At 40.6% G+C, this 15376-nt stretch overlaps 1 protein-coding gene across 1 annotated transcript in view; it reads right to left on the reverse strand.

Moving 5' to 3' along the window:
• The window catches only part of LOC135513551 (rasGAP-activating-like protein 1), a 52945-nt gene that overhangs the window by 29829 nt on the left and 7740 nt on the right, over positions 1-15376 (reverse strand). Inside the window, exons 3-5 of the mRNA XM_064936432.1 lie at positions 12527-12640; positions 11692-11753; positions 4079-4208 (exon numbers count right to left, since the gene is read on the reverse strand). Coding sequence (XP_064792504.1) covers positions 4079-4208; positions 11692-11753; positions 12527-12640 — 306 coding nt within the window. The remainder of the gene's footprint in view (positions 1-4078; positions 4209-11691; positions 11754-12526; positions 12641-15376) is intronic.

The following is a 15376-nucleotide window of genomic DNA, read 5'->3' on the forward strand; positions in this document are numbered from 1 at the left end:
TTCTCTCAGTCTCTGTGCGTGAACAAAAAACACAACAGGATGGAGCTTGCCTTCCTCTTGTTCCTATAGGAGTGTAGCTCCGAGGCCATAGCTACTTGCGTCTGCACTGACCACAGTTGGTTTGCCGGCATTGTAGTATGCCAATACCTGCTCCTGTGGGTCTCTCCACATCTCTCTTTTCAATAGCTCAGTGATGGGGTGTAGCACTGATGACAGGCCCGGCTCAATGATGTTTGTTGGACTGGGCATCTCGGAGACGTCTTTCACTTTGCTGTCATCCGGCTTTATCCCATCCGCTATGATCACATGACAGAAGTACTGGATCTCCAACTTCCCAAAGTGGCACTTGTTTTTGTACAGCGTTAGTACTGACTCTTTGATGGGTTGCAGCTGGGTTCAAACGGTATCTGACAAAAACCGCTAGACGCATTGAGTGTGGAGAAGACTGTCGCCCTGGATAGCTTGGGTACTATTTCCTCCAAGGTGAGTAAGATGAACCTCTTCCGCTTCACAGCTCCGTTGAGTCGTTTGAAGTCTACGCATGTTCTCACTTTGCCATTTTTCTTCATCACCAGCACCATGGGAACACACCAGTCTGTAGACTCGGTTACTCCCTCTGCTGCCATTTCTTTCCATTCAGTTTAGTTCATCCTCCGCTTTAGGAAGGGTGTGGAAAAGGAATTCCGCGTGGCGAAGTCAGAGAATAGGGGACTGCATCGGGCCTAAATTCAATCTTGACCGGTTCACAGTTCAGTGGCCCTATCTCTCCAAACACATCTGTGCTGATCTCATCTGCTCTGAGGAACAAACTCATCTTGCAAGCAACGGTTCTTCTAACTTGGTTATTAGCATATGGTCCTTGAATCACAAAGATCCAGAAGTGGTACTTTTCTCCTTTTCTTTCACTCATGGCTAAGAATTTTCCCATACAGTCAAACCTGCCACCTGGGCTGCGAACATCAGTTACAATGTTAACCATCCGGGGGCGCTGTTGCATTCTCTGGTAAGTGCTCTGAGACATCGCTCTATCATCAGCACCGGTGTTAATCTTGAACTTTACAGGTGTGCCATTTACTGGGAGCTCAACATGCCACTGATCTTCAGACTACTTAGTAACTGATCCTAAAAAGAATGCCCCTTGCATTTCCTCTACATCCTCAGCTGTAACTTCTTTGACCATGTTTGTTTTGCATGCAATCTCAAAATGCCCCATTTTGTTACACTTCCTGCATCTTTCGTTGAGTGCTGGACAATTTTCACTGTAATCATGGCTGTGGTTACAACGTGAGAATTTCCCCAGTTTTAATTGACTATTTCTTTGCTTAAACTGTTTGTTGTAATGCTGTGGTTTGCCTCTCATCAACGTAGTTCTCAGCTCCCACTCGCATGTCCGTGCTGCTTCTTTATCTGCTCAGACTGGCATGTGATTTGTATCGCCTTCTCCAGTGTCAAGTCTGCCACCAGCTGTAGCTTTTGTGAAAGATCACTGTCCATAAGGTCAATCACAATCCTGTCCCTTATTTGTTCATCCTTTGTAGTTCCTAACTCGCAGTGTTCAGCAGTGTTCAGCTAGCTCATACAGATTCCTTACAAAAGATTCCATTGTCTCTCTCCCCTTTTTATTTTAATCCGTTTATGGAAACATGCTCGTTCGTGAATCACGTTGCGCCGTGGCACAAAATGTTCATTCAGTTTTTCGATCACCACATCATTGTTGAACTCATCATTAAAGTATTCAAAGGAGAATGCATTGTAGAAAATCTCTGCATCTTTCCCCATTGCATAAACTAGTGAATTCACCTGCACCACACCGGTTTCCTTATCCAGTTTCGATGCTACTCGAAAACAGGAAAAACGTTGTCTCCAGATCGGCCATGCCGATGGCGACGGCTGTGAAAAATCGAACGGCTCTGGTAGGTTGAATTTCGACATTTCCCCACTAATCTTCGACGTGTGAGTTCTTTAATTCTGAAAACATGTCATGATGTAGGCCAGGCTGTGAATTATCCGGTTTAGTTATGTTACAAACTCTTAAATCAGGCAATTAACATGCAGTTCACCGAGCAACTATCTGCTTGTCCTCACTGCTAGGTTAGTTCTATTAGCGTAGTTCGCTAGGTCAGTCACATCCGGTTATGACAATGACACGCATAACCAATCAATTACGGAGATATCTATCAGACATCACTACAGTGTACAAATGTTGTTAGGATCAATTTAGTAGAAAATAACTAAATTGAAACCCCTAATCTCAAATGTTAGGCAGTAATGAGAGCTTGCCAGATCTAGTTAGAAGCCCTCCTTCAGGGGGTCTTGAGCACATTGCCACTGATTGCTCAAACCCTGCAGGAACAGCCAAGCTGGACAGATGCCAGGCTTACAGTGCTCAGTCCCCATCACGTTATTGAAACCCTCTCAGGGACCTCTCTGCCTCTCATTTCTTAATGGCTTTCTCTGTGGCACATTCCTTTTTCTAAATGAGCGTATCCTCCTCAAAATCTGCTTACTGTAACTCTGTGGCCTTGGTGTCTGCTGGCACTTCAACAGGCGGGTAAACACAATCTCCTCTGGGACTTGTATTTATTTTAAGAATAAAGGCGACATCAATAACATACAGTGCCTTAATGAAGTATTCACCAATGGTGACTTTAAAACAGTTACACAGTTTACATGGCTGCGATTGGAGAAAATTGAGGATGGATCAACAACATTGTAGTTACTCCACAATACTTAACCTAATTGACAGAGTGAAAATAAGGGAGCCTGTACAGAATACAAATATTCCAAAACATGCAAAGCCATTACATTTTTTCCCTGAATACAAAGTGTGGGGGATTTGGGGAAAATCCAACTACGACTACTTTCAAGCATAGTAGTGGCTGCAACATGTTATGGGTATGCTTGTAATTGTTAAGGACTTGGGAGTTTTTCAGGACTAAAAATAAATGTAATGGAGCTAAGGAGCTAAGCGCAGGCAAACTCCTAGAGGAATACCTGGTTCAGTCTGCTTTCCATCAGACACTGGGAGTTTAATTCACCTTTCAGCAAGACAATAAGCTAAAACAAGGCCAAATCTACACTGGAGTTGCTTACCAAGAAATCAGTGAATGTTCCTGAGTGGCCAGTTTTTACTTAAATAATCTTAATTCAAAAGTTTTTTTTGTTTACAGATAGCCAGGGGCACACTCCAACACTTAGACATCATTTACAAACAAGGCATTAGTTTAGTGAGTCCGTCAGATCAGAGGCAGCAGGGATGGTCATGGATGTTCTCTTGATAAGTGTGGGAATTGGGACATTTTCCTGTCCTGCTAAGCATTCAAATTGAAAGAAGTACTTTTGGGTGTCAGGGAAAATGTATGGCATAAAAAGTACATACATTTCTTTAGGAATGCAGTGAAGTAAAGTAGTAAAAAATATAAATAGTGAAGTAAAGCACAGATAAACGACTTAAGTAGCAAAAAAACGACTTAACTAGTCCTTTCAAGTATTTTTACTTAAGTACTTCACACCACCGTTAAAATAGATATATCCCCTAATAAGAACAGCTGTGGGGACTCTGGGACAGGCTGTCCCACCCATTCTTCAAGCTTTTGAAGAACCTCCTTCCAGAAAAGGAGCACCATGGGACAATCCCATATAGCATGCAGAAACCTACCCTTGCAATTCCAGCATATATTATTTTGCAATAAACCCAATTTATTTCATCTAACAGGGGTCCAATAGTACCTATAAACAATCTTATGTGTACATTTCACCCTTGCAACTCTGGTACACCACCCTACATTGGAAAAAATATTTTTACATATATCCTCCTCAATGTCACAATTAAGATCCCTCTGCCAAATCAACCTTAAAATCTCAACATTTCCATATTATGCATTCGAGACTCTTTTATAAAACACTGAAATGGAGTGTGATATTCCTGGTAACATGAAATGAGCATTTTGATGAGCATTTTGACGACCTTTTGAGATTGAAGAAGCAGTTATATATTTCAACAAGAAGTTATATATTTGAACAAGAGACCATAACGGCTTACAGTAGCATCAATTAGGCAATAAAGTGGGTGTATTACCTGGCCTCTATGAAATGGCAGCGCAGTCCTATCCTCTTGGCATCTCTGAGAAGCTCCAGACGCAGGTGGATCTCCCCCTGCACTTCCTCATCTGGGTCCACCCGGGTTAGATTCAGCCAGTTATCCAACCCTGGACACAGGGGACATTTTACAACACATACACAATATATACAAAAGTATGTGGACATCCCTTCAAATTAGTGGATTCAGCTATTTCAGCCACACACGTTGCTGACAGGTGTATAAAATCGAGCACACAGCCATGCAATCTCCATAGACAAACCTTGGCAGTAGAATGGCCTTACTGAAGAGCTCAGTGACTTTTAACGTGGCACTGGCATAGGATGACACCTTTCCAACAAGTCAATTCGTCAAATTTCTGCCCTGCTAGAGCTGCCCTGCTCAACTGTAAGTGCTGTTATTGTGAAGTGGAAACGTCTAGAGGCAACAACGGCTCAGCCACGAAGTGGTAGGCGACACAAGCTCAAAGAACGGGACCTCAGAGTGGTGCATAGCGCGTAAAAATCACCTGTCCTTGTTTGCAACACTCACTACAGAGTTCCAAACTGCCCCTGGGAGCAACGTCAGCACAATAACTGTTCGTCGGGTGCTTCATGTGTTTCCATGGCCGAGCAGCTGCACACAAGCCTACGATCACCATGCGCAATGCCAAGCGTCGGCTGGAGTGGTGTAAAGCTCGCCGCCATTGGACTCTGGAGCAGTGTACACGTGTTCTCTGGAGTGAAGAATCACGCTTCACCATCTGTCAGTCTGACGGATTAATCTGGGTTTGGTGGATGCCAGGAGAACAATAACTGCCCCAATGCATAATGCCAACCAAAGTTTGGTGGAGGAGGAATAATGGTCTGGGGTTGTTTTCCTATTTCGGGCTAGGCCCCTTAGTTCCAGTGAAGGGAAGTTTTAACGCTACAGCATACAATGAGATTCTAGATGATTCTGTGCTTACAACTTTGTGGCAACAGTTTGGGGAAGGACTTTTCTGCATGACAATGCCCCCATGCACAAAACAAACAACTTGACTGGCCTACACAGAGCCCTGACCACAACGCCATAGAACACTTTTGGGATGAATTGGAACGCCAACTGCGAGCCAGGACTAATCGCCCAACATCAGTGCCCAACCTCACTAATGCTCTTGTGACTGAATGGAAGCAAGTCCCAGCAGCAATGTTCCAACATCTAGTGGAAAGCTTTTCCAGAAGAGTGGAGACTGTTATAGCAGCAAAGGGGGGGGGGGGCAACTTCATATTAATGCACATGATTTTGGAATGAGATGTTCGACAAACAGGTGTACACAAACTTTTGGTCATGTAGCGTATGTATCGTTTAATAAAGCCAATCAGCAGTGTTGTAGTACTCAAGACCACATATTAGGTGTCCCTGTCTTGTCTCGCGGTCGGATACCTTTTTAATCCGGTCGTGACTCGGTCTCGGACAGTGAGGACTCTTTCAGATACCAGCCAAGACCAGAGGAGTAAAAAAAACTCTAAATGATCAGCTCCCATTCACTCAGCGCATAAAACCACTTGGTCAGGCACACTCTTTTAAATGACACGTTGATATGTTATCGCCCATTGAAAGCTGGGCTTCCTGCTTTACTCATAGCATTGCTGTCCTTTACTTTAGTTGAAAAATATCCTCAATACCTTGTCACGCTCATCAGAATTTCCTTGATTTGCTGGTAGGGAAGAATGAGGGAAATTGTTTGAAAGTTGCATGCCCACTATTATTAGAGGAGACCGGGGGAAGTTATAACATAGTATTTGTATCTATTATAGACCTGTTTGGGTTAGTGATCATTTGTAAAGTGTCTCTCTATTTGTCCTTGGCATGTATTGTTTCACCATTCTGAATGTCTAAAGAATCCAGATGTTGTTCTGAAATATGAACACAGAAATACTGGACATTTTTAACTCTTATTATGGTGGCAATTTGACATTGGATTCTGATAAAATGTATATGTTGAAAGAAAATGATAAAATAATTCCACTCTGAAACCTTATAACTGTATGAAATTGATTAGAATCATAAAATGATAATCTGATGATGTGTATAGTTTTAGTCGGAATTAGGTTAAACAATGTATCTGTATAGTGGAAAAACTGACTGTCTGAGCAAGGCGTAGCTTAGGATTTGAACTTGAATGTGGGTGCCTAGGAAAATACCGAAGAACAATTAAAACTGTGAACCAACCTGGCTAGACCTCTGAGGAACCTATGGGAGCACAGGCAGTACTTCTCAAGGTTTCCCTAATCTTGGGGGAATGGAACTGTCGGCTGGGCAGTGATACACAGTGGTGAGAACTATGGAGATAAAACTCTCCTACTGATTGTGTGGAAGTATGTGCGTAGGATACCTACTGTTTGTATGGAAGTATGTGCGTAGGATACCTACTGTTTGTGTGGAAGTATGTGCGCAGCTATAAAATGGATGTCTTTGTATAATGGACTTAGTACAGTTTATTCAGAGAACGTTCTTATCTTTTTGCATAAGCTGAGTCTGAGTAATTATTATTAAACCCATGGTCTTACAGATCTCGGGGATTGGTCAGAGCTATTGATTGTCAGTTATCATTGGGGTTGAACATTCTCGTGACAGATTCGCATTTGTCTGGTCTTGGTCTTGACTTGGTCTCAGACCACTCACCCCCCCTCCCAGTTTTGGTCTTGACTCGGATTCGATTTCCTTCAGTCTTGGTGTTGAATCGTTTCGTTTTAGGTGGTCTCGAACACAACACTACCCATCAGTGAAATGTAGAACAGCCAGCCCAGTACTACATCAATAATGCCTAGTGTCTCTAATGGGTAGTGCCCTGCATGGTTCTGTTATTGTGAACATTTTGTAAATCCTTAAACATCCTCATAAATCAGACCCTGGATAAATGTCTGCTATCAGTGGAGGCTCCACAAAGGAGGAAGGGGAGGACCATCATCCTCAGTGGATTTCATAAAAATAAAAATAGTGAAACATTAAAAAAAGATATCCTTTTTAGATAAAACTATACTAAATATATTCACGTCACCAAATCATTTATTAAAACACAGTTTTTCAATGAAGGTGTACAGTAGGAGGACAGGATAGATGCGAGAAGGGATTATACAATGAGCAAAGTGATCATGCTGTTTGTATGTGTCTATCAAATTGAACTGTGTTGGTGGGTGTGTATTCATTCCGTCAATTCTGTTGACAAAAATCTTAAACGGAGGGCAAATGGAACGAAACAGGGATAAATATACCTGAATTTCTCCAATAGAAGCTCTTGTTTACAACTGTTGCGACTAATGATTACACCCTAGATCAGCTAGATGCAGGCAAGAGTGTGCAAGGTGATTTTGAATGTCACGGTCACCCTAATTACAAAAAAAAAAATCTCCAGACCTGTGCACCTGTTGTAAACTTTCATTAGTAGGCTAGGTTGTAGCAACCTCATGATGGGTATAGGGAAATTTTGAGTACAATGTAGCAGCCTAAACCTATTAATATTACATTGAACTGGGTGAACAGAACATGAATGACAGTCATCCAATATGCTGTAATAGAAATAAGGCCATGCTCATTAAAAAAAATGCATCATCCTCCCTCATCTTAAACAGCACCGACCGCCACTGTCTGCTACATACAGTGCCTTCAGAAAGTATTCATACCCCTTTTGTTGTGTTACAGCCTGAATTCAAAATGGATTGAATAGATTTGTTTTCTCACCCATCTAAAACACAATACTCAATAATGACAAAGTGAAAACATGTTTTTAAAAATGTTTGCAAATGTATTTTGAAAAAAATGGAAAAAAATGGAGAAAAAAAATGGAAGAAAAAAATGTAAATACAGATCTCATTTACATAAGTATTAAATTCAAATGTAATTTGTCACCTGCTTCATAAACAACAGGTGTAGACCAACAGTGAAATGCTTACTTACTGGCCCTAGTAAAGAACAAGAAGGACTGCACACGGTTAAAGCTCCCAATTCACCGCTTTATTGACAACGTTTCAATTCGAAACGGATCTTCGTCAGGTCAAACCAACAAAGTTTCACCTCACATGACCATTACGCACATGCCAGATGGTGGGTGCAAAAACAATCTGTGTATCTCTAATAATTTTACATTAATGAGATGGGCACATGTAGTAGTTACAGAAAATCATATATATTTACAAAATGACCAAGTAGGAGACCTGGAAGGCAAGACAACTCAAAGTGGCATACTGTATTCATGTAAGAAATGGTCTGATATGAAACTCTTGGTTCAGACTTACTGGCCCATCCCAACAATACAGAGAGAAAAAAATGAAATAGTAGAAAACTAGAAACAAGGAATAAATACACAATGAGTAACAATAACTTGTCCATATACACGTGGTACCAGTACTGAGTCAATGTGCAGAGGTACGGGGTAAACGAGGTAGATATGTACATATAGGTAAGGATAAAGTGACAAGGTAAAGGGATAGATAATAAATAGTAACAGCAGAGTACGTGATGAGTCAAAAGAGATGAGTGCAAATATGGTCAATGCAGATATTCTGGGTAGCTATTGGTTAACTATTTAACAAACGTTTTAGCAGTCGTGTAGCTTGGGGATAGAAGCTGTTCAGGGTCCTGATAGTCCCAGACTTGGTGAGTCGATGCCGCTTGCCTTGCGGTAGCAGAGAGAACAGTCTATGACTTGGGTGGCTGGAGTCTAACAATTTTTAGGGCATTCCTCTGACACCGCCTGGTATAGAGGTCATGGATGGCAGGGAGCTCGGCCCCACTGATGTACTACCCCTCTGTAGCACCTTGCGGTCGGATGCCAAATAGTTGCCATACCAAGCAGTGATGCAGCCAGTCAAGATGCTCTCAATGGTGAAGCTGTTATGTCAATACTTTGAGGACTTTGAGGAAGCACCTTTGGCAGCGATACAGCTGCAAGTTTTTCTGGGTAAGTCTCTAAGACAGGGACAATTGTTTTCTTGAGCAAATGGTCAGGTGGCCAGAACAAGAATTACAAATAATTTGTAGACTGCAAATTGACCGCAAGAAGCCAAAAACAAATATAATATCTGACTGAAACATAATAATTTCAAATCTTGCTTAAATGTGTATATGATAACGTCTCTCTATTATGCGTGGAAATATTTGGGAACAAATTAAAATCACTTGAAGCTGATTTCCTGGTGTTTGGACAGTTTTTTTATGTCCAACAATTTTTATTTTTTACTACTAGGCTACCCTGCCGCCCCAACAATGACAATTCAACAATAACGGGCCAAATTCGTTGGGGAACCCTTCACTAAAAAGCTTTCCACACCTGGATTGTGCAACATTTGCCCATTATTCTTTTCAAAATTCTTCAAGCTCTGTCACATTGGTTGTTGATCATTACTAGACAACCATTTTCAGGTCTTGCCATATATTTTCAAGTAGATTTAAAATTGTAACTCGGTCACTCAGAACCATTCCCTGTCTTCTTGGTTAGCAACTCCAGTGTAGATTTGGCCTTGTGTTTTAGGTTACTGTCAAGCTGAAAGGTGAATTTGTCTCCCAGTGTCTGGTGGAAAGCAGACTGAACCAGATTTTCCTCTAGGATTTTGCCTGTGCTTAGCTCCATTCGGTTTCTTTTTTATCCTGAAAAACTCCCCAGTCTTTAACGATTACAAGCATACCCATAACATGTAGCCACCACTATGCTTGAAAATATGGAGAGTAGTACTCAGTGATGTGTTGTATTGGATTTGCCCCAAACATAACACTTTCACATTTTTTGCAATATTACTTTAGTGCCTTGTTGCAAACAGGATGCATGTTTTGAAACATTTTATTCTGTACAGGCTTCTTTATTTTCACTCTGTCAATTAGGTTAGTATTGTATTAACTACAATGTTGTTGATCCATCCTCCATCACAGCCTTTAAACTCTGCAACTGTTTTAAAGTCACCATTAGCCTCATTGTGAAATTCTTGAGCGGTTTCCTTCCTCTCCAGCAACTCAGTTAGGAAGGATGCCTGCGTCTTTGTAGTGACTGGGTGTATTGATATACCATCCAAAGTGTAATTAATAACTTCATCATGCTCAAAGGGATATTCAATGTCTGCTTTTTTATTTCTGTCCATCTACCAATAGGTGCCCTTCTTCTGCGAGGCATTGGATAACCTCCCTGGTCTTTGTGGTTGAATCTGTGTTTTAAATTCACTGCTCGACTGAGGGACCTTACAGATAAATGTATGTGTGGGGTACAGAGAGGAGGTAGTCATTCAAAGACCATAAACCCTATTATTGCACACAGAGTGAGTCCATGCAACTTATTATTGACTTGTTAAGCAAATCTTTTGTTCTGTACATATTTACGCTTACCATAAAAAAAGGGTTGAATACAAGACATTTCAGCTTTTCATTTGAATTCATTTGTAAGAATTAATAAAACATAATTCCATTTGAACATTATAGGGTATTGTGTGTAGGCCAGTGACAAAAAAACTATTTAATCCATTTTAAATTCAGGCTGTAACACAACAAAATGTTTAAAAAGTCAACGGGTGTGAATACTTTCTGAAGGTACAGTATATTGAAAGACAAGAGGATCCCTTTGTGTGTAATAACATGGCCAATGCTGCTGACATTTCTGGTTGAGATACAAGGTGGCGAGGGCAGTAACTTCAGTTTCACAGCCAAAAGAGGAGAGAATTCCTAAGATCCTGTGAGGGAGTTGTTGACTCAGTGGCAACATGTTGCAGTGAATCACAGGACTGAATGCAGAATGTTCCCAGGAGAGGACTGGTATCAGAGACTAACTAACAGAAAAGGTTTCACATTTAGTTTTATGCAGCGATAAAACACATTCAAAGTAACAATATATTTCTAACCAACGCACTTGTTTTTTTTCTTCTTCAGGGTTTTATACCTAGTTGCCATGCATAAGAAAAAGCAGTACAAGGATATACCGTATTGCTAGAAATTCAAACTAATTCCCACGTTAAAAGCCACTGTAGGAGAGCCAGGTGTACTGTGGTGAAGAAAGCCACAGGCTGACAGTTTTAAAAGCTTTGGCTGATTCTCACAGACTACAGTGGCATTTCAGACATAAAGGACAGCTGCACTGTACAATGAATGATCCTGGAGTTGATGTAAACCCTGATTCAAAGAGAAATCCTGCAAAAATGTAACTATGTACAGGTCGTTCCCTCTGCCTGTAGCCTGTCCAATGAAATGAGAGCATGTTGCTCAGAGACAAATCAGAAAAAAAAGGTGGACAGCGTGTGAGCAAATAAACAAGCATAAGTCAGAAAATACATCTCTAAATTAACCCATGGATGAGTGAGAATACACTGGCAATATTTCCCAGCAAGAGGACCTAAAAAAGGCCCAGCTCCTCAATTACAGTGACCTACATGGTAGAGCCTTACTCAGAGTCGTGGGAATAACCCCTCTTTGGTGACCCTCTTTTGGCTTGCCCTCTTTAGCATGGCATAGGCAGAGAAGAAGACCCACAGATAAACCGCAGCAATGAAAAGCATTTAGAATTGTTTCTGTGCTGGTAGTTTTTCCCCATCATGATGGTGCCACCCTTTAATTTAAAGACACCAACAGTATTGTGGCATAGTGATCAGGTATACCTTTAGCCTGGGCCCCGATGGCGTCTTTGCTCAGCAATATCTTTCCAATGACGTCATCATGGCTAGGGCAAAAAAATAGAGAATTTTAATACCACAATACCATATTCATAAAAACGTATTATAGAAAATACAGATACGCTGTCTAAAATTGACCCTGCTTCTCACAGCAGGAAAGCAATCCAGCAACAAGAGGAAATGTGAATTATTATGTGGATTATAATTAGTGGACATTTTTGTAGGGGCTGATATTTATCAGTGGGGCAAATCAAGTCTGAAATTTTAAAGTGGAAATTACAAACTTTAGAAGCCTCTTTAAACCTTGAATACACCACAATTTGCATTTCCTGCTACACAGGAAAATGATCTGTGACAACAGAGTGACCAAATTAAGATAGCCAATCTGAAGAGAACTTCACGAGATATTTCTCAAAAAATAACTTAATATCCTATAGAGTTCCCTGATATAACAGCTAAAATATACTCATAAACTGACGAGACCGTTGATCAGGACAGGAAGGAAAATACTGAGGTTGTCTTTCATTTTTCAATCTGTGGTATCATCTGCGTGTTGGTGTTTGTTTATTCAAAGCATGCAGGTTTTTCCAAAACACACATCCATGGCTCCTAACCCAGTCCGTCTAGGTAACAAAACGCTCAAATCACAGCCTTTGCTAAACAAGCAAATACAATCATGAACATCTCTTACATTACAAAACTTTGAGACCTTTACAGGTTATATATATATAACTTGTTTATACACCATTATCAACTAGTTTGTTGACACACTACAACAATTATCTGAATTATCTTTGACAGCTGTTAAAGGCCATCTTACCCAATGGTGTCCTCATCCATGACGTAGAAGGAGAGCGAGTGGAACCCCGTTGGGAGGTGCAGTGTGTATTCTTCTCCCCAGAAAGGGTTAAGATTCTTCCACACTGTGGCTGTCCTGCAAGGAAAGGTTGCAAATAATTGTGACAGTAACCTCACAAAGTACTCTATGGCCCTTTTTTCTTATTTATAACAATATACCCTGTCGTCATGGATGTCAGTAACAATGAAAGATGACAATTTAGAATGAGGGTTGTGTGGGGAATGTTGTGATGTGTTGAAAGTAATGAAACACAGTGACAGAATGATGATGCAATAACTTCAAAAGGTGTTGTATAGCGTAACAAAATACAAGTCTACATGCAATTATTCTTAAAGCAACCTTTTCATTATGAAACATTAACTACTGCAGATGCTCGAACCATAAACTGGAGATTGCAAACGTGCTGTCTAGACATGATATTGAGGAATGACATCTGCATCATGTCCTCTATGCCAATGGGTAGCTGGAAGGTCTATATTCATCAGTAATGTGCATCCCTTTATTATAATGACACTGCTTTTCCAGACACCATTAGCCCACAGCAGGGTCAAAGCACCATGATGCTGACAACGAGCCAGCCGGAGACTGATGCAGATCTCTGCAGTCAGTCAACCCTCCAACTCATCTCATTATGGGAGAGCAAACAACAAAATTAAAAGACAAAACAAACGAATCTTATCAACCTGAAACACTTCAGTTTGTCCGGAAGTAGAAACAGTGCGTTGGGATCTGGTCTGCATTCATTTTACAAAGAGGTATCAGGAGTCTTGATTAGCCAACTCGTTAGTGGTTCCACATAAGGACAAATCGACCCAACAGTTCTTATAGAGGGGACTCATACACAATCCTTAAATGACAATAAATTAAACATATAGGAAATGTATATACACAGAGTAGACTTGTGTGCAGGCGCATAACTTGCAATATTAGAAACACACCATGATTCGTTTGATGGATTGGTAAAAATGTCCCCATTTTTTGATTGGATCCCCCGCTGCCAAATATGCTTTTTTGTTGTGCAGGTCCCCAGAGGCAGCCGGCTGTTCGGTAAGCGCAGCAATGCGCACACACAGTATAGGATACAAGCGAATGTTCCAAAATGGCAATTAGCTGGAACACACTGCTCTAAAAAGCGCACCACACATGCGAGTGGTTTCATGTGACAGAGATGAAAATATCTGTTTTTAATTGAGAGAGAGGGGAGATCTAAAGATGCAACAACTACCATGGGTTGCTAATATAACCACGATTATGTCTTTGGCTGCTGGGCAACGAAAGAAAGTTGATTTGCAAACCAATACATTATAGAAATGCTGGTATCAATGGCATAAGGAAGAGTTTATAAAATGATTCCCTCAACATTTCTATGGTCTGATTTGGCTAGGCTAATATGAAACAAAATAAGACATGCCTCATAAAATGCCATAAAACCTCCAGGTTATTAAACGATTAAGTTAATGGTTAAATTGTTTTGAAATGCTGACTTCCTCCACTCAGATTGCAAAGTGGGTGATGTGGCTTTCTCTCCGCTCTTTTGAACATTTTCTCTGAAGAAACTGTGCCTCGATTATGTCAACAGAATCAGGCCTTTAGACGTTAATTATACTACATTATATTTGTCAAATACGACTGGCGTTTAGTCTATATTTATGTAATTAAAAGTTTGGCTACATTTTATGGTTCCCCCCTCATGTCAGTATCGATGTGGACATATCACCTAGGCTACACTTTGAGATTTAGGCTAATTATATACAGTACCAGCCAAAGGTTTGGGCACACCTACTCATTCAAGGGTTTCTTTATTTGTACTATTTTCTACATTGTAGAATAACAGTAAAGACATAAAAACTATGAAATAACACATATGGAATCATGTAGTAACCAAAAAAGTAGCCACCCTTTGCCTTGATGACAGCTTTGCGGACTCTTGGCATTCTATCAACCAGCTTCATGAGATAGTCACCTGGAATAAATTTCAATTAACAGGTATGCTTTGTTAAAAGTTAATTTGTTGAATTTATTTCCATCTTACTGCATTTGAGCCATTCAGTTGTGTAGGGGTGGTATACAGAAGACAGCCCTATTTAGTAAAAGAACAATTCCATATTAGAACAGCTCAAATCGGTTACACCAGCCTAATCTCGGGAGTTGATAGGCTTGAAGTCATAAACAGCTCAATGCTTGAACCACAGCAACGAGCTGCTGGCAAAACGCACAAAAGTGCTGTTTGAATGAATGCTACGAGCCTGCTGGTGCCTACCATCGCTCAGTCAGACTGCTCTATCGAATCATAGACTTAATTATAATAACACACAGAAATACGAGCCAAGGTCATTAATATGGTTGAATCCGGAAACTATCATCTCGAAAACAAGACGTTAATTCTTTCAGTGAAATACGGAACCGTTACGTATTTTATCTAACGGGTGGCATCCATAAGTCTAAATATTCCTGTTACATTGCACAACCTTCAATGTTATGTCATAATTAGAGGTCGACCGATTAATCGGAATGGCCGATTAATTAGGTTTTTAGTTTTTAGGTTTTTAGTTTTCGTAACAATCGGAAATCGGTATTTTTGGACACCGATGTAAACATAATAATATTAATTTATACCTTTATTTAACTAGGCAAGTCAGTTAAGAACACATTCTTATTTTCAATGACGGCCTAGGAATGGTGGGTTAACTGCCTTGTTCAGGGGCAGAACGACAGATTTTCACCATGTCAGCTCAGGGGATCCAATCTTGCAACCGTACAGTTAACTAGTCCAATGCTCTAACCATTGCACTCCACGAGTAGCCTGCCGGT

Source organism: Oncorhynchus masou, chromosome 25 (assembly GCF_036934945.1).
Source record: "Oncorhynchus masou masou isolate Uvic2021 chromosome 25, UVic_Omas_1.1, whole genome shotgun sequence".
NCBI lineage: Eukaryota > Metazoa > Chordata > Actinopteri > Salmoniformes > Salmonidae > Oncorhynchus > Oncorhynchus masou.